The 26,049-nt window shown below is 34.1% G+C and overlaps 1 protein-coding gene across 1 annotated transcript; it reads left to right on the top strand.

Moving 5' to 3' along the window:
* Positions 1-34: 34 nt before the first annotated feature.
* On the top strand, positions 35-15,040 carry LOC110095973 (methionyl-tRNA formyltransferase). Its single transcript, XM_020821708.2, has 11 exons — positions 35-239; positions 318-380; positions 503-637; positions 5,059-5,161; positions 5,407-5,477; positions 5,560-5,664; positions 6,756-6,789; positions 13,345-13,445; positions 14,140-14,199; positions 14,257-14,454; positions 14,688-15,040. Exons 1-11 carry the CDS (start codon positions 126-128, stop codon positions 14,781-14,783), a joined length of 1,080 nt encoding a protein of 359 aa, XP_020677367.1. The 5' UTR covers positions 35-125; the 3' UTR covers positions 14,784-15,040.
* Positions 15,041-26,049: the final 11,009 nt, after the last annotated feature.

Consider the following 26,049-nt stretch of genomic DNA (forward strand, 5'->3'; position numbering starts at 1 on the left):
GATCTAATACACTAAAAATACTTCCAACCAAACAGCTTCTTAAAATTGGCCAGCCTTGGCCGGTCCTTCCCCTAACCTCCCTCATCAAACATCAAAAGCCGATTGTTAAAAGCTTGAAGAGGATCATGCCATTAAAAGCTCTTTCCCTCCGCCGATCCTTCTGCTGCGGTAATGCAGCTTACTTTGCTAGCGCGACTGCCTCCAAGCAGAAGAACATAGTCTTCTTGGGTTCTCCCCAGGTCACTCTCTCTTTCACTCTCTCTCTAGCCGAGAAATATGCCGCTTGTGTTAATGGCTTCCTGATTGTAACTTCTCAGGTGTCCTTGCCCGTTTTGGATGTTCTTCTCGATGCCTCAAGAGTGCCAAGTTCCATCTTTCGGGTAAATGGCTATCCGTGAAAGCTCTGGGCATGGAATAGATGAAATAAGTGTTTTTTATGGAAATCTTTATTGTGGTATAGATAGAAGTCAAATGTATGATGATTATTATCGATTTGAATTAGCTTGCAGCAATTGTGACGCAACCACCCTCAAAGAGGGATAGAGGAAGGAAGGTGATGCCATCTCCAGTTGCTCAACGTGCGTTGGATAAAGGGTTTCCTCATGACCTTATCTTTACACCTGAAAGAGCTGGGGAGGTACAATCGCCAGATGATTTCCAATAATTATCTATCTGTGTTGATATTCTATAAACTGTCCTTCGTTTAGTTCTTCACTTGTAGTCTTTAATCGGATGCCCTAACTTGTATTATGAACTGGTGTTTCTTTAAGCTTCACTTAATCCGGGATGGCATGGAATTGCTTTTTAGATAGCCAAAATTTAGATTCAGAAACCAGTGCTTGGCAAATGGATTTGAAGATGGCTTGTAGATGGAGTTCGTTGAGTTATGGCACACCACAAGAAGTTAGGTGAATTAGGGTGTGAAAGAGTTTTTGCTAACTCTTTGAATTCTGTCCAAAATACTGAAGCACAACTGAAATAAACTCACACAAAATATTAATTCATTGAAGATGAATAATGCTGTGGATATATTTACTCACAGGTATAATGATTTACTCAACAAAAATAACATATAAGCATTCATGATATTACAATTACCACAAAAGCATGAATATAGGCAAATATGTGGTTGTATGCTTCCATGCATTCAGAATATATATATTTTAGGAATTCATTGTTAAAGAAGTACAATGTGTTTTATTTGCTTTAATTGCTTGATTACATTTACAGAATAGATAAAATTGTTTTATATTTCAATGGTTGGTAGAGGAGACGGTGTTGGGGTCATCCCTATCGACTTACTATTTAAAGGAGGTGAAGTTGGAATGGAAGCAAGAGGGGCAGAGCTTGTGCAGGTTTTTAAGAGGGATGTGTGGAGCTGGAGTGCTGGAGTAGGAGGACATTGCTAAAGTGCATGTAGAAGATGGAGTGCTTGTGGACGGTGGAGCTAGAGAATAGATGGGAGATGTAGTCGGATTGGGAGGGTTGGATCTTGAGTGGAGCATGAAGTAACATCAAAGCACGATTGAGAGATGATGAATAAGGAGTGCAACTAGGAGATGGAGTTAGAGCAAAAAACATAAAAAAAAATAAGTATAGCCAATTGATCACTTAAGAAATGCATAAAAAATAAGAGTTTTGAGGCATTTTAAATACTTTAAAATTTACTTTGCGCTCATTTAATCTCACCTAAAACACCCAAAAATTATGGACATGAAAAACTTTTCCTTTACACCTCTCATGCTTTTAGCTAAATATATGCAATTAAAGTAATTAATATGAAGTGTGTGAATCGATTTTAACTTTATTCGACACTGAACACCTAAATCCTTCCTTTGCCATTGCATACAAAGAAGCCTTTGTAGAATCTGTACTCTTCTAGAGACTTGATATTAGAATTGTTCCCTCGTATTCTTAAGTGCTAGGATAACCCATCCTTTGGTTGTTCTTGATAAGGGAACCACTCTATAGGTTTTGGCAAATGCAAAAACAAGTGGATAAAAGGCAAAACACACTTAATCTCTTACAAGAAGATTGTTTTAAACAATTAAAAATAACAAGAGGATTGTGAGGAGAGGGCTTGGTTTATAATTGCTTGAGGTAATTACTGAAGAACATATAAAAAATCTCAAATGATGAGATCATTAAGCACTATTTTTCACTTAGTTATTGTTATAACTTATGCGACTACTGATTCAAGAGTAAGTAATCTTCTTGTATTGATGTGAGGTCTGAATTTCTTATTTTGTTGCTACTTTCTCTAATCAAAGTATTTTCTACATAACTTCTTGTTGGCTTGCTAATATTCATGATTTTTTTCAAAACTCATACCATTGAGAATCTAGTTGTGGGAATTAAATTACAATTGCTCGTTGATTTTATTTTGTTTGAATTTCTTGTTGACTTATTCAAATTTCTTTGATCATTAAATTGTCATTTGAGTTCTAATTCTCATATTTATAGTTTGTATTCAAAGAAGTAAATTGTTGGCTTATGTGGTGGTTTATGATATGCAAATCCTAAATTTTCTTGCATGATTTACATATATTACATTATTCAAGTCGCATTAAGAAACACTTGACCATGTATTATTTTGCATCAAATTGATGACATAGCTTATGGTTGTGCCATCATGTTAACTAAATGTATGATATATTTATTGGGTCAGTAAAATAATAATAAATGATGCAATTTAAGTAGAATCATATAGGTTATGGTTCTATCCAACAACATAACTATTGTGAGGTTCAAAATTACATTCCTATATGTGATGTGAGGAATAACCTTGGGGATTTCTTAGGGTGAATCAATATTGTAAAAGATTTGTTTGAATAGTCATTTATTTCAAAAGAACGTTTAAATTGGTCAAATAAACGTAGTGGGATATACTCAATTATTTTAGCAAAGAATTTCAAGTGGAATAACATCAACATGAATTGACTTGAAATATAAGCTTAAGTAGAAATGCGGACCATTTCGTGAATATTAGATAAATTGCATAATAAACTTAAAGTTGCAACAACATCAAGCTTTTATCCCATGACATGGGGTCGGCTACATGAATCCTTTTTCTCCATTGTGTCATGTTAAGAGACAAATTCTCATTTAAATCTAATAAAAAAAGTGATTTTTAATATTTTCTAACTAAGTCTTTTTAGGCCTACCTCTACCTTTCTGAACATAAACCAAATCTAATACATCTACTTTCCTAATCGGGTTTTTGAAAGGCCTATCGTTTTATGTGACCAAACCATCTAAGGAGACTCTTTATAATCTTTTCTTCCATTGGAGCTACTCCAACCTTTTCACGTATATGCTTATTTTGTATCCTGTCTCTAAGAGTAAAGCCACTCATCCACCTGAGCATCCTCATCTCTGCAACAATTAACTTAATATTATGCTTCTCTTTTAATGACCAACATTTTGTACCATAAAGCATTGCACGTCTAACTGCCATCTTATAGAATTTCCCCTTAAGTTTGAGGGGGGTTTTCTATTACACAACAAGCTCGATTCATTCCTCCACTTCAACCTTCCAACTTGAATTATACTAATCAAATAAAATTCCCATTTATTTGAACTTCACTCTAAACAATAGACCCAATATATCTAAAATGTATACTCTTATTAATGACTTGATCAGCCAAAGTCACAATCCCCACACTAGATCTTATTAATACTAAAATTATACTCCATATATTTAATTTTAGATCTACTCAAACGAAAACCTTTTGACTCTAAAGTTGACCTCCATGATCAAGTTTACCTTTAACTCCCTCTTTAGTATTATTAACAAGAAGAATATCTTCAACCAAAAGTATACACCAGGATACAACCTCTTGCTAGTGTCTAGTGAGAACATGCATGACTAAAGCAAAAAATATGAGCTTAAGGCTGATCCTTTATGTAATCCAACAAAAATAGGAAAATACTCTGTCAAACCACCTTGTGTTTGAACACAATTAACAATTCCTGCATACATATCATTAATGACTTGAATATAAGCATTATTAACCACTTTCTTTTCTAGAACTCTCCATAGAGCATCTCTTGGAACTTTATCATATGCTTTCTCTAAATCAATAAATATCATATGAAGATCCTTATTATCTCTATACTACTCCATCAAACCTCTCAATAAATGTATAGTTTCCATAGTAGACCTATCCGGCATGAATCCAAATTGATTTTGAGAAACATTAGTATCACGTCGTAACCCATGCTCCATAACTCTCTCATAGTTTTAAAGTATGGCACATTAACTTAATTCATCTATAATTCACACAATTTTGTGCATCACCTTTATTCTTAAAAATGTTGCCTGCATTTAGAAAGATGTAATAATGAAGAACTATATGTACAGATTTATTAGTTAATAATCTGTTGTGTACTTGCATCTAAACACTTTTCATACACAATTACTTAGAACTGTATTCATAATTTTTATATCATAAGGTCTGCGTGTACTTGTATCTCTACATGAACAACAACAGTTTTTCCTCAATTGGTGCATTTTTTTTTATTTTCAAGTTCATAAAGGGTAAACTTATTTAATTCTTGTCTCATTTTTGCAGTTTCACTAGATTGGGGAACTAAATATAACATATGTTTGCTTTTACTTATTTTTATAGCATTTTAAAATTTCTGTAAATGAAGATACTATTTTTTGTTTATTTTGAAGATTTCCTTGAAAGAAAAATTAAATCGGTAGTCACAAAATTGAAGAACTACAGGTGGTTTCTATTCGCTAATTTGATTGCATGTTTGAGTTTCTGTAGATAAAGATTGTCTTTTATTATTTTAAGTGGTTTTTTTATCTGCTGAATTAAATAGCTAGTTGATTTCTTGGTTTTTATCTTTACATGCGAGGCTTTATTATTTATTGATTGAAATAATTTATACTCGGTAGACAAAGAATGTCTTTTATTATTTTACGAGGCTTTCTTATCAGTTGAATTAAATAGCTAGTTGATTTCTTGGTTTTTATCTTTACATGCAAAGCTTTATTATTTATGTACATTCTTGAAACAACTTATACTTAGTACTCTCTTTGCCCAGGAATCTTTCATATCGGATTTGAGGGCTCTAAATCCAGAACTTTGCATTACAGCAGCATATGGGAATATTTTACCGTCTAACTTTCTTGATATTCCACCATATGGTAAGTAAAGTTTCTTTTATCCTTTAGTGGATTTTGAGAAATGTGTTCCAAGACCTTCCTGTATCAAGAAACTTTTAGCGAGCTCCTCCTGAGATAGTTTATTTGAAAGAAGCTAGAGGGTTTGGTCTGTTTTCTTCATATTTTTTAAGGGTATCTAACTGGTCAGAGATCTTCATTACTTCATCATTTTTCTATGATACTTGAACAATAAAACTAAGAACTCATTAATGGATTGACCCACTTAGGTACTGTCAATGTCCACCCAAGTTTGCTGCCTCTGTACCGTGGGGCTGCACCAGTCCAAAGAGCTCTACAGGTTTTGTGGTTAGCCCTCTTGTCTAAGTTTGTAATAGATGTTGGAATTCCCAGTAAGTATGTTGTCCATTAAATCGGATTAGGATGGAGTCGAGGAAACTGGAGTATCACTTGCATATACAGTTCGTGCATTGGATGCTGGCCCTGTTATTTCACATGAAAAAGTGGAAGTTGATGACTACATTAAGGTGAATCATTAATGCATCCTCTTTAGTAACTTCATTATAAGAAACAGTTTGACTTGTGCGTTGTTTGCAACCTCTTTGAAATTCATATGCTTTTATATGGTTGAAGATTTCGGCGCACGGGAGAAGCAGCCATAATGGATGCTTATTTTACTTAAGCTTCGTTTGGGAAGACTTTCTTTCTGCTTCTTAAAGCAGTTTTCTAGCACAAAAATTTTAATTTATGTACTAGAAAGCTGCTTTAAGAAGCGGAAAGAAAGTCGTCCCAAACGAAGCCTTAGAAGTATATTATAGTGCAATTGCGTCAGTGGATATAATTGTCTTGTTCCTTTTATTGGTGTTAATCAAGTATCTACACATTCCTTGTGAAAGATCATGAAATTTCTTGGACTTTAATTATTATTTAAAGAATTGAAAACATAATGGGAATCTAATATGAACAGTTTGATTTCACAGTGTAGCACAAAAGTTTCCTTAATGGTAGGGGTGTCAATTCGGGTCAGCGGGTCGGGTTCGGGTCGAACCCGGAACTGACCCGGCACTGTTCGGGTCAACCCGAATCCGACCCGTTTTTAAAAACTAGTCAGGTTTATGGACCCGAACCCGACCCGATTCGGGTCCGGGTCAACCCGACCCGACACGAATGACTCGAAGTTGACCTAAAATTGCTTATTTTCGGGTCAAAATCGGGTCAATATTCGATTTTCGGGTCAAAATCGGGTAAAAACGGGTCAATCTCGGATTTTCGGGTCAAGTATGAGTTTTCGTGTCACTTTCGGGTCAATTTCGGGTTACTGGGTCAACCCGAACCCGACCCGATTTTTAAAACGGGTCGATTTGTTCAACCCGAACCCGACCCGTTTCGGGTTCGGGTTGACCCGAATCCGGATTTTTCCGGGTCGGATTCGGGTCGTGTTTCGGGTCGTGTCAAAAATTGACAGCTCTACTTAATGGTACTGGAAGGTACCAAAAATATTCATCTGGAATGCCTAAATTGTATTAGTAACTTTACCTTCCATTGTTTACTTGAATTACAATTATGCTATAAGCAATTTCTTTTTTAATTTTTCTTTTATTTTGAATTCTCTGTGCAGGCACCAGAGCTACTTTTAGAATTATTTGACAAAGGTATCTGTTTTTACTTTAACCCATGTAGTAAAATTTAGCTTCGTTTCTCAACAAAGTAATTGACATTTTAATTTTTTTCCCTTTAAATTTAAACTTTGTTGAATGAATGAATGCGTATCAAGTGTGGCCATTTCCAATTACTATTTATAAACATCCATTTTGATTGCTCCATTTGTCATCCTATCTCTAAGTCCTTGGGTGCTGGAAGTATTTGTGGTGAGATGTTCCATTTTCTGTTTTTTTTAAGGGAAGGGCACACATTTTAATTTTCATTGTATGTTTTTGGTTAGGATGGAGTAGTTCTTGATTAGTCTTGGGAATAGAAACAACATATGGAGACAAGTCAAAACTACGAAAAGAGGAGAACAAATTATTAATAGATATAAAAGACTATATTAGGTTATTAGTAGATTGCCATGTACTTTTTTGGAGAGCAATTTGGAGATGGATCTTTGATGTTGAAGTTATTAATGGGTGCTTAGTTGTAACGGTATGGAAGCAGGTGTATCAAAGGAGGTTGTTGAGGTCGATGAGAATAAACCTATAGTGAAGGAGTAGATATCTGAGCAAAATGTGGAAGTGGAATGCTTGGAGGAAATTCTTTAGTGTAGCAGTCATGAGGTAGTGGAGTAATATTTCAAGAAAGGAAACATCAATAGAGATGTAAAATAGTTATGAGAGGAATCATAATAATGATAACCTTTCTAATTATGTGAATAAATCAGGAAGATCAATTTAATAGCTTGAGGAGGAAGTTTATACGTCTGCTTTGAAGGGAGTGAACAATAACAACAAGCCTTTATCGCACTATGCGGAGTCGGCTACATGAATACTTTTTCTCCATTTTGTCTTATTAAGAGTCAAATTCTCATCTAAATCTACTAAAGAAAGGTCATTTCTAATATTTGTGGATAGAAAAAAAGAAAAAAAAAAGTTTGTGTATAAAAAAGCTAGTGCATGGGTTCTACTCCTACTGTGGTTGATAGACGTTTAACATTGTTGTTGCTAGGTCCTAAGCCATGGATGAGAAAAGTAGAAGGTTGCGTTTGGTAGTCGATAGACAATGTAAACTTGTCGAATAATCATGACATGAATCCTTTTTCTACATTTTATTAATGTTAGGTCTTTCCTTGAATGCTACTTGCTATATGACTTGAATACAGTGAGAAGTGTGTAAGGGCCACTTCACTGGTGCCCGAGTACAATATTAAATGAGCAAGGGTTTCCACATCATGAATATATGTGAGCAAAGAAGCTAGTCCATGAAACTAGAATTACGATATAAACTTGGAATATAGATTCTCTTGTAGAAAAATAATGAAATTAATAAATATTATTATTCATTAGAAGATAAATATTCCATGCATTCATGAAACTAAATTGGTTGGAGAGAAGGTTATGGAGATTGATAGTTTAGGATTTAAATTATGATATTTAGGTAAGAGTTGTGCTAGAAATGATGTATGTGTAATTACAGATAAGAGTTTGAAGGATAATGTTGTAGAATTTAATAGAATTAGAGATAAAATTATAGCTTTAAAAATTGTTATTGATACTAAGATTATTAATATTATAAGTGCTTATACTTATCAAATAGATTTAGATGTGTTCAAAATTAAAATTTTGGAATGACTTAGAATAATTAATTCTAAAGATACATCTTAAAGAAATAATTTTTATTGGAGAAAATTTAAATTAACATGTTGGCAGAGAGGTCGAATATTTTAAAAGAATTAATGGTGACTTTGGATTTGAAACTATTAATGAAGGTGGTAAGATCATATTAAATTTTTTTCTAACTTACAATTTTGTAATTTCTAATACCTTATTTAGCTAGAGAGAAAAATATCTCACCGCTTGTAAGAATGGATATTATAAAACTTATATTGATTATTTTTTATAAGAAAAATATATTGTTTAGATTGTAAGTTATTTCGAATGAAAGTTTATATACCCTGCATCGCTTATTGGTTTTGGACTTTAAGATTAAGGGGTATAATATGTAAAATAAAATAAAATATAATCCTAGGATTAGATGGGGGCATTTAATGAACATTAACAAAAATATTTTTGAGAGTAAGATTCAAGATCTTAAGATATTAAAAATGAGGAAAATAATGTTATGTGAAAAATATGCTAGTGATATTAAAAATATTGCAAAGGATTTGTTTGGAGTATCAAAAAGAAAAGCTCATAATAGTAAAGATAATTTTTGGTTGAATTAAAATGTGTAAGAAAAGATAAAAAAATAAGAAGCTTTTATAAAAAATTATTTTAGATGTAAAAATTCAAAAAATTAAGAAAGATATAAAGAGGCGCGTAAAGAGTTTAAGAAAATAATATGGGATACAAAGAATTTAGCTTTTAATGATTCATATAATGGATTAAATAATAAGGAGGGTGAAAAATGTTTGTATAAGTTATTCAATAAAAAAGATAAGAGAAATAAGGATTTAATTTAAGTGAAGTATATTAATGATGAAGATAAAAAATTATCTCTATCAGAAGAGAATTTTCAACAAAGATGGATGAGATATTTTGATAAGCTTTTCAATGAAAATTATGAGAAAATGATTGACTTCAGTGAACTTAGCACCCTAAATGAAAATATAATTTTTTTTCCATATTTGTAAAACAGAAAAAGAGGCTTTAAAAAAAATGATGCGTGGAACTGTTGTTGAACCATATGATATTCCAATAGAGGTATGAAAATGTTTAGAATATGAAGGAATTTATTGACGTACAAAAATTTTCAATATTATTTTGAAGACAAAAGATGTCATATGAGTGAAAAATGAATGTATTGATTTCTATCTTTAAGAATAAAGATGATGCACTAGAGTGTACACATTATAGAGGAATTATGCTAATTTGTCATCTTTTAAAATTGTGGGATAGAGTTATTGAGCATAGGTTATGACGTGATACTAATATTTCTCTAAATCAATTTGGATCCATGTCGGGTAGGTCTATTATGGAAGATATATATTTATTGAGAGGTTTGATGGAGAAGTATAGATAGAATAAGGAGGGTCTACATATGATATTTATTTATTTATAGAAAGCATATGATAAAATTTCAGGAGAAGTGCTTTGAAGAGTTCTAGAAATGAAATGAGTTAATAATGCTTATATTTAAGTCATTAAGGATATATATGCAGGAGCTATTACTTGTGTTCAAATATATGATGGTTTGACCAAGCATGTTTCTATTTCAGTTGGATTACATCAAGGATTAACTTTAAGCACAAATCTTTTTGCTTTAATCATAGATGTTCTTATTAGACATTTGCAAGAGGATGTACCTTGGTGTATGATTTTTTTTGATGATATTCTTCTTGTTGGTAAGTCTAGAGAGGGAGTTGTAAACTTGAATTATGGAGGTCAAACTTATAGTCTAAAGGTTTTCATTTGAGTAGATCTAAAACCAAATACATGGGGTATAATTTTAGTATTAATAGATCTAGTGTGGGGATTGTGACTTTGGACGATCAAGTCATTAATAAGAATACACATTTTAGATATCTCAGAACTATTGTTCAGAGTGATGGTGAAATATATGGGGATATTATTAGTAGAATTCAAGTGGATGGTTGAAGTAGAGGAATGCATTGGGTCTGTTGTGTGATAAAAAAGCACCCCTTAAACTTAAGGGAAAATCCTATAAGATGGTTGTGAGATCTGCAATATTTTATGGCGCGGAATGTTGGCCATTAAAAGAGAAGCATAAAATTAAGTTAAGTGTTATAGAGATGAGGATGCTTAGGTGGATGAGTGACTTTACTCTTAGAGACAAAATGTGAAACGGGCATACGTGAAAAGGTTAGAGTAGCTTTAGTGACAAATAAGATTAGATAGAGTCATTTTAGATGGTTTGGTCACTTAAAATGTCGGTCTTCCGATAACCCGATTAGGAGAGTAGATGTATTAGATTTATCCTATGTTAAAAAAGGTAGAGGTAGGACTAAAAAGGCTTGGTCAGAAAATATTAGAAATGATATTTTTTATTAGATTTAAATGAGAATTTGACTCTTAAAAAGACACAATGGAGAAAAAGAATTCATGTAGTTGACCCCATGTAGTGGGATAAAGGCTTGATGTTGTTATTGTTGTTTAAAAAAAAAACCTAGTGAGATTAGTGGAGGACACATGATTGACTAAACAAATTATATATATATATATATTTCATATTAGTAAAACAGAAGTTAAAGAGGCTTTAAAAAAATGATGCGTGGAACTGTTGTTGAACCAGATGATATTCCAATAGAGGTATGAAAATGCTTAGAATATGAAGAAATTTCTTGACTTAAAAGTTTTCAATATTATTTTGAAGACAAAATATGTCAGATGAGTGAAAAATGAATGTATTGATTTCTATCTTTAAGAATAAAGATGATGCATAAGAGTGTACACATTTAGAGGAATTATGCTAATTTGTCAGGTTTTAAAACTGTGGGATAAAGTTATTGAGCATAGGTTATAACGTGATACTAATCTTTCTCTAAATCAATTTGGATCCATGTCGGGTAGGTCTACTATGGAAGATATATATTTATTGAGAGGTTTGATGGAGAAGTATAGATACAATAAGGAGGGTCTACATATGATATTTATTTATTTATTTATAGAAAGCATATGATAAAATTTCATGAGAAGTGCTTTGAAGAGTTCTAGAAATGAAATGAGTTAATAATGCTTAAATTTAAGTCATTAAGGATATATATGCATGAGTTATTACTTGTGTTCAAACATATGGTGGTTTGACAAAGCTTGTTTCTATTTCAGTTGGATTACATCAAGGATTAACTTTAAGCCCAAATCTTTTTGCTTTAGTCATAGATGTTCTTATTAGACATTTGCAAGAGGATGTACCTTGGTGTATGATTTTTTGTGATGATATTCTTCTTGTTGATAAGTCTAGAGAGGGAGTTGTAAACTTGAATTATGGAGGTCAACATTAGAGTCTAAAGGTTTTCATTTGAGTAGATCTAAAACTGAATACATGGGGTGTAATTTTAGTATTAATAGATCTAGTGAGGGGATTGTGACTTTAGACGATCAAGTCATTAATAAGAATACACATTTTAGATATCTCAGGACTATTGTTCAGAGTGATGGTGAAATATATGGGGATATTATTTGTAGAATTCAAGTGGATGGTTGAAGTAGAGGAATGCATTGGGCCTGTTGTGTGATAAAAAAGCACCCCTTAAAATTAAGGGAAAATTCTATAAGATGGTGGTGAGACCTGCAATATTTTATGGCGTAGAATGTTGGCCATTAAAAGAGAAGCATAAAATTAAGTTAAGTGTTATAGTGATGAGGATGTTAGGTGGATGAGTGGCTTTACTCTTAGAGACAAAATGTGAAACGGGCATACGTGAAAATGTTAGAGTAGCTCTAGTGACAAATAAGATTAGATAGAGTCATCTTAGATGGTTTGGTCACTTAAAATGACGGTCTTCCGATGACCCGATTAGGAGAGTAGATGTATTAGATTTATCCTATCTTAAAAAAGGTAGAGGTAGGCCTAAAAAGACATGGTTAGAAAATATTAGAAATGATATTTTTTATTAGATTTAAATGAGAATTTGACTCTTAAGAAGACACAATGGAGAAAAAGAATTCATTTAGTTGACCCCATGTAGTGGGATAAAGGCTTGATGTTGTTGTTGTTGTTAAAAAAAAAACTAGTGAGATTAGTGGAGGACACATGATTGACTAAACAAATTGTTAGAAGGGTGTCTCCCTAAAATTTTTGTGAAATGTTCTTGCTAAGCATTAAGGCACAACATTGAGGCGATGACCATGCTTATGTTTAATCACACCATTCTATTGAGAAATATTAGGACAGGATGATGTTTGATGTATAATATTATTTTTAATATATGAACAAAAAATGGATTTCATATATTCTAGATTATTATCACAACGAAAATTTTTAAGAGGTAAAAAATTTAATCTTTAGTTTTTGATATAGTGTTGTTTTAAAAAAAAAAAACTTTAGGCAAGTTTACGCAAGAAAGTACAAAAGAATACATTGTGTGCAGATGAGGGCACTGCAATGTTGTGTAGTCCTGACATTTAATGTTGTAGGAAAGCCATTTGAAGTAACAAATGAGAGGCATGAAAAGGGGGGGTGGGGGCGAGAAGGGATTGATAGCAAGCCCTAACCTGGTAATTAAAAACAACTTTGATTAATTTCACTTTGGTATTGATACATACATACTTACAACTTTATTGATTTCACTATGTTATTGATACATAGATTCATACAAATAGAGAAAGGCAGAATTCCAAAAATGATAAATCTGTAGGATAACGTGTAAACTTTTATGTCTCTGAGGATAGAAGAAATCCATACTTACTTGCCTTTAGCTCTTTCACCCCTGTGCGTATCCTCTTCCTCTTGACTCCAGCCCTTTTGTTTTCAATGTAAAGTGCACGGGTTAAGTCTTATACAGACTCTCCATACTTTCTTTTCACCTCTACTCATCCTTAGCAGAATTGAATGCCGTCTAACTGTGCCACTTGATTTTTGTCTTTTCCTAACAGGTGCAAAACTTCTAATGCATGAAATCCCATCAATTTTAGATGGATCTGCAAAGTACAAAGCACATGCACAGGATGATTCTAAAGCTACTTTGGCTCCTAAGGTATGACATATTGCTGAAAAAAGAAAGCATTTTGAAGTGAAATACTTTATTTTCATGTAAATTCAATTAAAATTTTCAAATTATATTTTTGAATGCTTTAACAGTTTCCATTTATTCTGTCAAAGTATTTGGGGGTTGTTTTTCCAAGTATATTATGTTTGATTCGGAGTAGAATATTTGCATTTGGAGCTCTATACATATCTCTACTAATAAGAAATGCATATTCCTTTCCCTACCCCATAACAGTTTGACTTAGTAATTTAGCAATGTTCTTTTAAGCATTTTTTTTTCTTTCCTTAACCTTGTAGGTAATATGCACTGTTTACACTCACCATTTTTATAGAAATTGAATTCCGTTTTATCAGCGAGTAAAGGCTTCATTTGGGACGGCTTCTTCTTGCTTTCTAAAACAACTTTCTAGTACAAAATTTCTTGAATTTGAAATTTTTGTACTAGAAAGCCGTTTTAAAAAGCAGTACGAAAGCTGTCCCAAATGAAGCCTAAACCTCATGCCTTCTCCAAACAATGGCTGTGTTAGGTGTGGATCATTCACTTACAAAAGGAATTATTCCTTTCAAATTTGACATCTGAACCATGCTGTTTATTTAATTCTAGAAAATATCAATTCAATTTCATACCACATCAGCTGGTCTTAAACAACTCCTTGCAATTTATTCCTTTATCTTCCTTACAGATAAAACCTGAGGAATCATGGATTTCATTTGAACAAGATGCGAAGCAAATACATAACAAGGTAAATACCCTTTCTTCTCTTGCCAGTTGAACAAGTACAACAAGCCAATGTCTCCAGGTTCGGGCCTTTGCAGGTTGGCCTGGGACCCGAGCTACATTACAGCTAATTGATGCGAAAGGTAATCCAAATGCACTGGAAATTAAGATCATCACAACTAGATTTTGCAAAATCTCTGAAACAAAGGGTGGTGAGGATGATATCCTGTTTGATGGAGGTTCTTTGCTGATTCCATGCGCAGGATCAACTTGCCTTGAGGTGCAGAAACCTTGCCATTTCTGTTCTAACAAAGTTGCAATAGATTACTGTATATGAACACACTCAAGCTTCATTCGTTTGGGACTGCTTCTTTGCTGCTTTCTAAAACAGTTTATAGTACAAAAATTTCTAATTTAAAAAGATTTTGTACTAGAAAGCTACTTTAGAAAGCAGAAAGAAAGTTGTCCTAAACAAAAGTCTCAATCCTTCCGCTCTTATATCTTTGTTGACAGGTTCTTGAGCTCCATATACCAGGGAAGAGGGTGATGAAAGCTTCAGACTTTTGGAATGGTTTGCGAGGTCAAAAGCTTCAAAAGTCAAGCATTTAGTTCCAGTCGGTTTCACCAGAAAGGTATTTAATTGTCACATTTGAATTGGAAAATTTTAATTAGATTTGAAGTCAGTTATGTGATTGCAGCTATTGTGAAAGAGTTACTCATAGGTTCATTTAACTCTTTGAAACTATAAATTCTCCTTTATGGCCAACAGCTTTGTAACAGTAAGTTTTGCTTTTGGTTGGATCAAGAGAGTACTTTTGTTCCATTTTTGGTCATCTTTAAATTTATGAGTATTAAATTTTTGGATCTATAGGACTTTGTTTTGATGATGTTGCATATAAGTTGTTTCTTTCTTTTGTCCTTGAAATAGTAGGATGTTTTGAATCAGAATGGGATTTCGTTTGAGACAGTCTTTTAGTACAAAAATTTCTAATTAAGAAATTTTTTAACAAAAAGATTGTGTTAGAAAGCATTAAAAAGCTGTCCCAAACGAAGCCTGACTGATGGCTTTTAGTTCTGTTTTGATATGAGTGTATGTTTAATCATTTATATATTCAACTTATCTCAAAATAGATTCAAATATTTTAATACATATTTTTATCAAATTTTTAATCAAGATCTTTCTATTTTTTTTAATGATGAATTTATGAACAATATTAGGAAAATTTTATATTAGGATATGCCGACAAAATTTGCATCCGGATGAGTTCATTGTCTTTGAATTTGTGTTGCGACTAAGGCAATTTTTAGATATCATCTTGAGCACTAATCTCAGCACAAATTGAAGGATGAGGCTCGTGACCTACGTTCCATCAAGATGTATGATTTTTTCCCCAACAATTTTACCCTCAAGTGGTCGAGAAATTATTCTGTGCGGTCATCGAACAATCTAAAGGCGAATCAGAACACGCCACATCATCTGGTACCTAGTGGGGTTTACATGCATGTAATAATAAAAACAACAGCAATATGTCATTGAATTATTATATATTTACATATATAATTTTTTAAATTTTAATATTCATATATCATAATAACAACAACAGGAAGCCTTTATTTTATAACATTTATCATATAAAAATTATTAAAATTAATTAAAAAATTTTCAAAATACTTTCATTGACAAGTTCTTGAAATCGTCGTTCCCTTTTCGCTCCCTTTTCTCCCTTAAATTTTTGAAATCATCGTACTCCCTTCATTCATATCCAAATTTGCAAGTCTAATATTCTCTGTCTCTCTCCCCCCCTTAGCGAAAAATATCAAAATTCTATTCTTCCCTTCTATCTTTAAGGTCTCAAAGCTCTCACATTATTTCTTTTTGGGTTTGTTTGGGACGAAAAGTTATTACGTCAGACAAAAAATCAAAAATCCAGACAAATACAGAGCGATACCGACACCTAAGTGACGTGGCACTTTGTTATTGGTCTATGGACGTATTCGATGTCCGGATACAATAATTACTCGTTTGGAACCGCTTTTAGCTATTATGTTTATTAAATTTTTTAGCCATAAAGTTACTTTTGAAAATCCTAACTTTTAGTAGAAACCAGGCCCCACTCGTTGTCTTTTAGCGATTTTTTTTTTCTTTTCTAATGCCCTTCATATAATCCTTTGTTCAACCAAATGTATTTATAGTCAAAGTAAATTTTTTTTTCTCGATATGATGGCTATTCAAATTCGGACGATTAGAGTTCTAAAAAATGTTCAGTCCGTGCGCTACACATTTGTGCGCAAATCAAATAGATGACTTTAAGAAACTAAATTAATATAAGGATTTATTTAATTTTTTTTTAATATACTTACTAAAGTATAATTAGGATATCAAATCAAAACTCCAATAGTATTATTTCATAATTTGAACATAGAATGGGAAGTAATTATTTTTACTTTTAATTTTGCTCATTTTTTTTTTCTTTAGATATTTAATACCAAAGTAAAAAATTCAAACACTAAAATCTTAATTATGGTTATTTTTGTAAATAAATGAAGGAGTAGTTGACTAATCAAAGGATGGGAGAGGTATTGAATTAAAATGGTGACCGCATGCGGGGTAGGCGCATACATTAATGATTTTTACGTTCGCCCTCGTAAAGTGTGCGGGATTGAAAACCGGAAAAATGGAAAATTATTCATGAACGACTTAGAGAGGCGAATGAGAATTAATTTGTGAGGTGGCTGGTAACATTAAGCATAATATTACTTTTAATATTACTGCTGACAGTAATTTTTCTTTTTATTGGGATCCTTGGTGTAATGGTAAAGCTATTGCCAATATCATTTATCACCCTACTGAGGATTTTATTCCGGTTAAAAATTTCATTTCTCTGAACACTTGGAATTTATATCCTGACATTCCGAGAATTGTGGTGGAAGAAATTATTAAGATTCAAATTGGTAAGCAACCGGCTATGCTTTGGGATGGCTTACCAAACCCGAATCATCATTCTTATATGGCTAGCTTTTATGACAATTTGACTACTGTTTCATGGCATAAATTTATCTGGTTCAAAAAACATGCACTCAGATTTTCGGTTTACTCTTGGATGGCTTTGATGGAAAAATTAAAAACACCTGACATTCTTTTAAGAAGAAATTTAAATATTTTTTCGTCTTGTAATTTTTGCCAAAATCACAATGAGAATCATAAGTACTTATTCTTTGAATGTGATTACTCTTTCACTATTGTTTTCTCCTTACTTCCTCATACTAGCAACTTCTATATGAGGCCTACTTTAATTCAATTACTGGAACATTTTGATCTCACTCCAGATTTTACTTCTAAAGAGAAAATTTTCATTTATCTTGTTATCACTTCACTTGTTTACTTTCTTTGGACTGAAAGGAACAACAGACGGTTTAATGGTAACTGGATTTCTCCTCAGACCTGCAGTTTACTTATTAAAAAAGCTATTAAATTGAAAGTGTCTAACTGGAAAAACTTTGAGGATCTTCAAAGAAAATTTTCCTATATTCTTTGTTGATTCTTGTTTCCTTTTTCTTTTGCATATTTTGGACTATATCTGGGCAAAAACTATTGGAAAGAGACTTGGACACCATTGGATGGATTCAAAACCTGGAAGGAGATATTCTAAAGTTTGTGGTTTCTGGGATCTGAACTACTCTCCGATCCTGTCAAAGCTTTTGCGAATTTACTGGGAGATTGAACCAGATCTGCCTTCCTTCTGCTGGGTGAAGAAAAGTTGCAGTCTGCTGTTTGCTTGATTTTGTTTTAAATCCATTAATCCTTTTATATGTTTATGTTTTATCTTGATTTGTATTTCCACATTCTATCTTTGTTATAGAATGCTGGTTATTGTTTGGTTTTTCTTCTTGTTTCTTGCATTTGTCTGTTTTATCTGTTGAACATTATATTTGATTTTTAATAAAATGGGTTATTCCCCAAAATTACCCCAAAAAAAAAGAGAATGTGCCAAATGATTTTTTTATTATTGATACGTCCTCAAAAAATTATCTTGATCGGGCACGAATCTCAATGCAAAATCGAGGTGGAAACTTCCGAAATTAAAATTGGGACTATCTGAACTCCGATTTCAGCAAACTTATAGTCAAACTGAACGTCTCGGAAATACGAATCCAAAGACACCAAATTCGACTCAATCCAAGCCCAAATAAAGGACTTGAAGCGCTGTTGGAAGGTTTGAACCACAATTTGGGTTAGTAAACGGATTCCAAACATGACACACTTATAAATGAATCGAGCGGCTCAATGAGACGAATCCAACGAGCCCAATATTGCTGAATTCCAACATAACTAAGACCTTCAAATGTCTTACGAACGGTCCACAATTAAGGGATTCAATATCGGCCGTCCATCCAACCACTCCCCATTTGCCCTTGATCTCTCACCTATTTACGGTTCATGCCACTCAAAAAATTTATAAATGGACCCCTCATTTCTCTTGATGGGGGATCGGAACAAGATGAGAAGAAGAGAAGAGAATGAAGAAGCTCCTCCTCGACCACCACCGGAGTTTCGCCAAACCACCGCCAGACCTTCGCTGGACCACCACTTGAGGCCCTCGCCTTCACCGGACCACCACCTGAGGTCCTCGCTTTCGCCGGACCACCACTTGAGGCCCTCACCTCCGTCGGACGTCATTGCTCCGCCGGACCACCACCTGAGGCCCAGACTTCCACTGAAACCACTTGAGGCCCTCACCTCCACCGGACTACCGCCTGACGTCATTGCTCCGTCGGACCACCACTTGAGTCCCTCACCTACGCCGGACCACCGCCTGACGTCGTTACTCCGCCTAACGTCGTTGTTCCGCTAGACCACCACTTGAGACCCAAACTTTCGCTGAACTATCACTTGAGGCCCTCACCTCCGCCGGACCACCACTTAAGACCCTCACCTTCGCCGGACCGCTTCTTGACGTCGTTGCTCCGCCGGACCATCACTTGAGTCCATCACCTCCGTCGGACCACCGCCAGACGTCGTTGCTCCGCTAGACCACCACTTGAGGACCAGATTTCTATCGAATCGCCACTTGAGGCCCTCTGCTCCACCAGGAGATCACCTGATGCCCGGAGTTCTAATGGACCACCACTAAGTCCCGGACGTCTGTCGGACCGCCACTTAAGACCCGGAATTTTACCAGACCACAACCTAAGACTCGGACTTCAGCCGGGCCACCACTTGATGCCGAGAGTTCTCCCGAAGTACCACCCTTCTACTATTATCTTTCTAACCCTGGTCACCTACCAACTATGATTTTTCGGACCTCTGTCTCCTACCGACTATGGTACTTCCGACCTTCGTCGCCTACTATGGTCCTCACTACAAGAAAATCACCCATTTCCGGCAGCAATTACCGGAGGAATTTGAGCATTTTCCGGCGATTTTTTCATTTTCTGGGGGTTTTCCGGCGGTATTTGTGCCGCCGGAAAAAATGGCGTAGGAAAATAATTTCCGACGGCTTTTTCCGGTGGCAAATAATGCCGGCGGCTTGCCAGCGGACATAAACCGCCGGTTGAATAAAAAAAATCTTCCGCTCCCCCTACAGCCGCTCCCGCCAGCAAGGCATCAACAGATAACAGTCTTTTAGACCCCGATCTCTTGCCGACTACAGTCATTCTGACCTTCGACTACGGTCCTTCTGACCTCTGTCACCTACTATGGTACTTCCGACCTCCGTCAACAGACAATGGTCTTTCTTTCCCCGATCTCTTGCCAACTATGTTCTTTCAGACCTATGTATCCTACCGGCTACGGTCCTTATGACGTCCGTCGCCTACTATAGTACTTTCGACCTCCATCAACAGACAACGGTCTTTCTAACCCCGATCTCCTGCCAACTAACTATGTTATTTCGTACCTCTGTCTCCTACCGACTATAATCCTTCAGACGTCCGTCGCCTACTATGGTACTTTCGACCTCCATCAACAGACAACGATCTTTCTGATCCCGATCTTCTAACAACTACGATCTTTTGGACCTCTGTCTCCTATTGACTACGGTCCTTCTAACCTCCATCATCATACAACGATCTTTCCGACCTCTATCCTATCGACTATGGTCATGCCAACTAAACAAACACATCTATGTTGATTATTATAACTCCCACCATGTAATGCGCTCTATATGATATACATTTGTGACATCAAGCCAAGACATTCTCCTAAGGAAGAGCCTCATTTGTAATCGACTGCAAATATTAGTGGATTCATTCAAACTGGGTCAGGCCTCGTGATTTTTCCACCTTTTTAGGGATTTTCACGTAAAAACTCTAGTGTCTATTATGAACGCTAAACCCTGTCTCTTATCTGCTTGTGTGTTGGATCTTCGTACAATGCTAAGATGTTAAACTTCATATTTCTCCAACGCCACGAATATTCCAGGTCACAACAACTATGTACCACTCGGTATTGGATGATGTTGTGTGTTCTGATTTGCCTCTGAAATATTTGGTGACTGCACAAAATAATTTCTTGAAAATATGAGATAGGTGTAGCTTCTTTTTTTAAAGTAAATTAATAAAAAAAGAGATTATCTTTAAATACGGCCAATTATCTAAAAAAATTTATTAAATTATTTAATTTTTAGGACATATGATAAAATTTATAATATATTATGATACATCGTAATATTCGGCGGTAATTTTTTTTAATTACATAAGATTATGGGTGTAAATGAGTCGAGTCAATCGAGTGACCATTAGCTCGAGCTTGAGCTTGATTAATTAGTTAAGTTTGAGCTTACGCTCGAGCTATTTCTATGAGTTTGAGTTTGCTTGTTTATAATAAAAAAAAGAAAAAAATGATTATGATTCAATTAATTATTATAATAAAGAATCACTCTCTCTATATAAAAAAAGATATAATTTAAAAATAATTTTAATAGATTTATCATTTAAACTTGATCATTCTATTATATTTTAAGTTGTAATATTTTTTAAATGGGTTGTCTTACGAGTTATAAGCTGAGTTGAGTCTAGCTCAAGCTTAGCTCATTTGCTATCAAGCTCGATTCACTCGTCATTCATTGAGCCAAGCTCAAACGGCTCACAAGTCAGCTTGACTCATTGACAACCCTAGTCCATACATTATAATATAAAAACATATATTTCAAAATCATCATATTTTTATTTACATTGAGATTAGTGCAAATATAATATATTTCTTCTTAGAACTTTTTGTAGTGCAGGTGATTTGCTCAACCAAACCATTAAAAATAGTCTTATTTTTTTAAGCCCCACTTGACTTGAATATTTTTTAGAAGTGTTGTGTCCCAAAATATACATGGCGGTTGAGAAATATATAATTTAATGTTTTAGCTTTGCATGAAGATCTAGCACGCATACAGATAAAAAGAGATGGTGCAGTATTTAAAGAGCCACCAAGAATTTTAAGTGGAAAATATTGAATAGGGGAAAAATAATGGGGTCTGGCCCAGTTTGAATGAGTTTGTCAGTATTTGTAGTTGATTACAAATGAGCAACTTCCTTGGAGAAGAAGGCATTGGCTTGATGTAACAAATATACATCATTTGGAGGGCATTACATGGTGAGAATAGGAAGAAACACAATTGACATGTTTGTTTGGTCAGAATGACCATAGTTAGTGGACAATGAAGATCGAAAAGATCGTAGTTGATTGACGATGGTTGAAAGGACCGTAGTCAGCGGGCGACAGAAGTCAACAAGACCACAATTTGGTTATGGAAGTCGGAAGGATCGTATTCGGCTGGCAACGGAGGTCAGAAGTCCAGAAATGGGTAGAAGTCATGCATCAGGTATAAATCTGACGGCCGAAATTCCTACATCGGGTAAAAATCCATTGATTGTGGAAGTTTGATGTCGGGTAGAAATTCGATGATTGGCAAAGGTCTGGCGTCGAGTAGAAGTCCGACGAACATTCTGCAATGAACTGAAATCTGGTGTCAGGTAAAAATTCATCGATGGGTGTAAGTCTGACAATGGGTGGAAGTTTGGCATCAGGTTGAAGTACGAAGAAAGTTCGACGACGGACAAAAGTCATGTGTCAAGTAGAAATCAGGCGACTGGCATATGTCCAATGACAGGTGAAGTTTGGCCTCTAGTAGAAGTCTATTGAAAGTCCAGTGATGGATAGAAGTCCAAAAATGGATGGAAGTTTGGCATTCGATAGAAGTCCTGTGACTGGAGAAAGTCCGACGTCGGGTAGAAATCCAACAAAAAGTATGGCGATTGACAGAAGTCCGGCGTTGGGTAGAAGTCCGACGTAAGTCCGTCGACTGGAAAAACTTAGGTGACGAGTGGAATTCAGGTGTCAGATAGATGTCTGACAAAAGTTTAACAATGGGCGGAAGTCTGGCATCGGGTAGAAGTCTGGCTAAAGTCTGGTGATGGGTAGAAGTCTGACGATGAGTGGAAGTCCAGTGTCGAGCAGAAGTCTGACGTCAGGTAGAAGTCCGACGACGGGCAAAAGTCTGGCATGGTCAAGGAGGAGTCTGGTGGCAAGAGAACTCTTCATTCTTTTCCTTCTCTTCTTGCTCGGGTCCCTTCCTTCTCCCCCTTCCATAAGAAATTAGGGGTCTATTTATACTTTTTTTAGAGTGACATGACCAGTAAATAGGAGAGAGATTAAGGGTAATTTGAGAGTGGTTTGAATGGACATTTGATGTGAATTTCCTCGATCATAGACCATTTATTTAGTATTTGTATGTCTTAATGATATCAAAATTTGATGATCTTAGGATCGTTGGATTTATATCGTCAAGCAGCTCAATTTGATTATAAGCATGCCACATTTGGAAACTATTTGATAATCCAAATTATGTATTGAACCTTCCAAATGTGCTTGAAGTCTTTTATTTGGACTCATTTGGGCTCGGATTGAGTCAAATTTGGTATCATTGGGTTTGTATTTTCGATACGTTCAGTTCGATTATAAGTTTGTTGAAATAGAAGTTCAGATGGTCTTCAATTTAATTAATTTTTAAAATTTCCAATTTAATTTTCCCTTGAGATTTGTACCCGATCAAGATAATTTTTTGATGATATATCAAGAAGCATTGGAGAGACCAAATAAGCTAGCAAAGTATAATGATCATAAATAATAATCTTGGTATAGTGTGTTCCTCTCATTAAGAGAAATTCATGCTACTAATAATTTGGAAATCAAAGTTTTGTAGAATAGTAATAATTTTGATAAGTAGGTATCAAATTAGAAATTGCTACTAAACAATAATGATATACCACTCATTTTTAGACAAAGGTTTCATTTGCAATAACTTTTTTACTACTTCTTAGGCCGCTTTAAGAAACAGTAAGAAAATCATCTCAAACGAAGCCAAAATGTTCATCTTTCAGAAGGCAATATAATCCTCTAAATAGCTCATAAATCAGTCGCCTATAATGATCACAAAAGTTTCTATTTTTTTAGATGTATAGAAACAAATAGCATGAAAAATAAATGAAATCCAAATTGATTTTATATAATGGCGTGTTTGCTCGCAATGAGGAGAAGTTGAGAGCGAATACGAAAGCCAACCTAACCACTTGTGGGGCAAATTCAGGGGCGGATCCAGCTTCTTTTTTCAGGATGGGAAAAAAAAAATTCTGTGGGGATGAGCAAAGATGCTTAGGATTGATTAAATGAGGGTAAAAATTTTTTTTGAGAGGGGGCAAAATACCCAAAATATTCCAAAATATCCCTCTAAAATTAAAAAAAAAAAAATTTGAGGGGGGGGGGGGGGGGGCGCATTTGCAAATGCCCCCCCTCAACTCAATGGGGATCCGCCCATGGGGGCAATGATATCGTCAACCACTAGCTATAGCTATCACATCACTTGTATGAGATAAAGAGGGTTGAGAAAGGCAAAGAGGAGGTGAGGACGTCTCCAACCGCGTGGCACAAACAAAGTGGCATTAAGAAATGTATTTTCGTGTTTAGGGTTTAGGTTGATGCTAATTGGCATCGCACTTGTCACGTTCCAAAATATAATTTAAAAGAATTATTCTAAATACGATAGCATATAAAAAGTTATGCGGTGATAGTTTGATAAAATTAGAGAAAATATAGTAAAATTAATTTTGAGAAAAATCCAAGAGTCAAAAATCAAAATATTTAAAAATAGAGATGTGATTAGAGTCACCTACCTCAATTTGAGGAATTTTCGTAAAAAGGATAAGGTGATTCGATGGTCAAAAATTAGGTTTTCCCTTTTCTCTCTCCTCCTTCCCTCTCCCTCTTCTTCTATTTCCTTCCTTGGTAAGTCGTGGCGGTGAGTAGAAATGAGGGACGATGTGTCACATTCTAAGATTTATATTGGAAGAATTATATATGTCTTTCATTTTAATCATTTAACAAGAGGTTATCAATGAATAATAGAAAAAATATGATTACATTTTTTGTCAAGTCTAGAGCCTTATATCATAGGATCCTTATAATTTTCTGAAAACATGTAAAATCATATGATAAGCACATAGCCCCGCAAGTAACTAAAATCTTACAACTAAAATCAATACAAGATAAAAGAGAGTAATATGTTATAAATCATATAAATAAATATATGCATCAATATATATACTGATTATCTGTATAAACTTATCTTTATATAATTCATCACATGTTAATCTATTATATCATCAGTCACATTATTGATAAAAAACAACAATATTATACTAGTAATAATATTAATATCATGATCAATAACATTAAATAGTGTTAATGATAGTAAACAATATTATTGTCAAGCATAATATCAATACATTATTCATAGTAGTGCCAGTATTAGTATTCAAATATTAAATGAGCATATCTTAAAGTCATTTTACTCCGACACTTATGACTCCCACTCAATCTCACTATATAACTCCTAATTAATGTACTCCTTATAGCTTCTCTTGAATCACGTGAATTAGTAATCCTAACTCATTATAACTCACAATCAATCTCCAATTTCTTATGGCTCTCAATCAGTGAATCACATGGATCAATAGGGTATCACATGGAGTTATCATATCATATATCTGATATGGTTCAATACTTCATTTAAAATGCAATAAAATATAGTGTCACAACGCTCATCAGACCAACGCCAAAACATTCTACTTCAGAATTTTCATATTTTAAAATAATCACATATTTGAGTTTTTACACGACAAGTGAAGAGAAATATATATTAAAATATTTTTTAGTGGACAGCGTCGTCGTGATGTATGAAGAATTCAAAATTACTGTAGAACAGAGGCTTCAACGTTACAGCGGTCATTCTAGTGGACACCGTCCTCCGAAATCCAGTGTCTCGACGCTTAAAGGCATACTGTCGTTGAGTTATAGTTAAAACATGATTTAGATTTTTTTTAACACTTAGTATTTTCAAGTTACTACAACAGTATTCACCAATGCATTAAAAAAAAAGCATAAGAGTAAGAATATATATAAAATATTCTTTTTTTAATTTAGAAATAAAATTTGCTCATATGTCTCATTAAATTTTTTAGTGGAAAATAATTTTTTCAGTTGGAGCTAGGCTTATTTTTTTCAGTCAACGAATACTTATTTGGGCTTAGATCCAAATATTATTGATGTAATCAAAATTATTACAATGAAATGATCCTTTTAAGTAGTATTTATCATATAAAAAAACTGAGTTCCTAATTTTTTGTGGTTTTTGAGACCTAAAATTATATGAAAAATTCATATAAATCTTATGAAAAACTTAATATATAATTTAAAAAGTATTGTTCATAAAAAAAATCACATAAACTTTATTAAAAAAATATAAAATATTCAAACATACAAATATCTAAGTATGCTGTTCCATATTAAAAATTTAAAATCAGCAGGTTGGTGTTCTTGGGAAAAGGC

This window comes from Dendrobium catenatum, unplaced genomic scaffold, assembly GCF_001605985.2.
Source record: "Dendrobium catenatum unplaced genomic scaffold, ASM160598v2 fragScaff_scaffold_574, whole genome shotgun sequence".
Taxonomy (NCBI): Eukaryota; Viridiplantae; Streptophyta; class Magnoliopsida; order Asparagales; family Orchidaceae; genus Dendrobium; species Dendrobium catenatum.

Coding starts and splice junctions, on each gene's coding strand:
- LOC110095973 (XM_020821708.2), top strand. CDS start 126: ATGCCATTAAAAGCTCTTTCCCTCCGCCGATCCTTCTGCTGCGGTAAT. Junction 5,665..6,755: donor AAGTTGATGACTACATTAAG/GTGAATCATTAA, acceptor TTCTCTGTGCAG/GCACCAGAGCTACTTTTAGA. Junction 14,200..14,256: donor CGAAGCAAATACATAACAAG/GTAAATACCCTT, acceptor CAATGTCTCCAG/GTTCGGGCCTTTGCAGGTTG.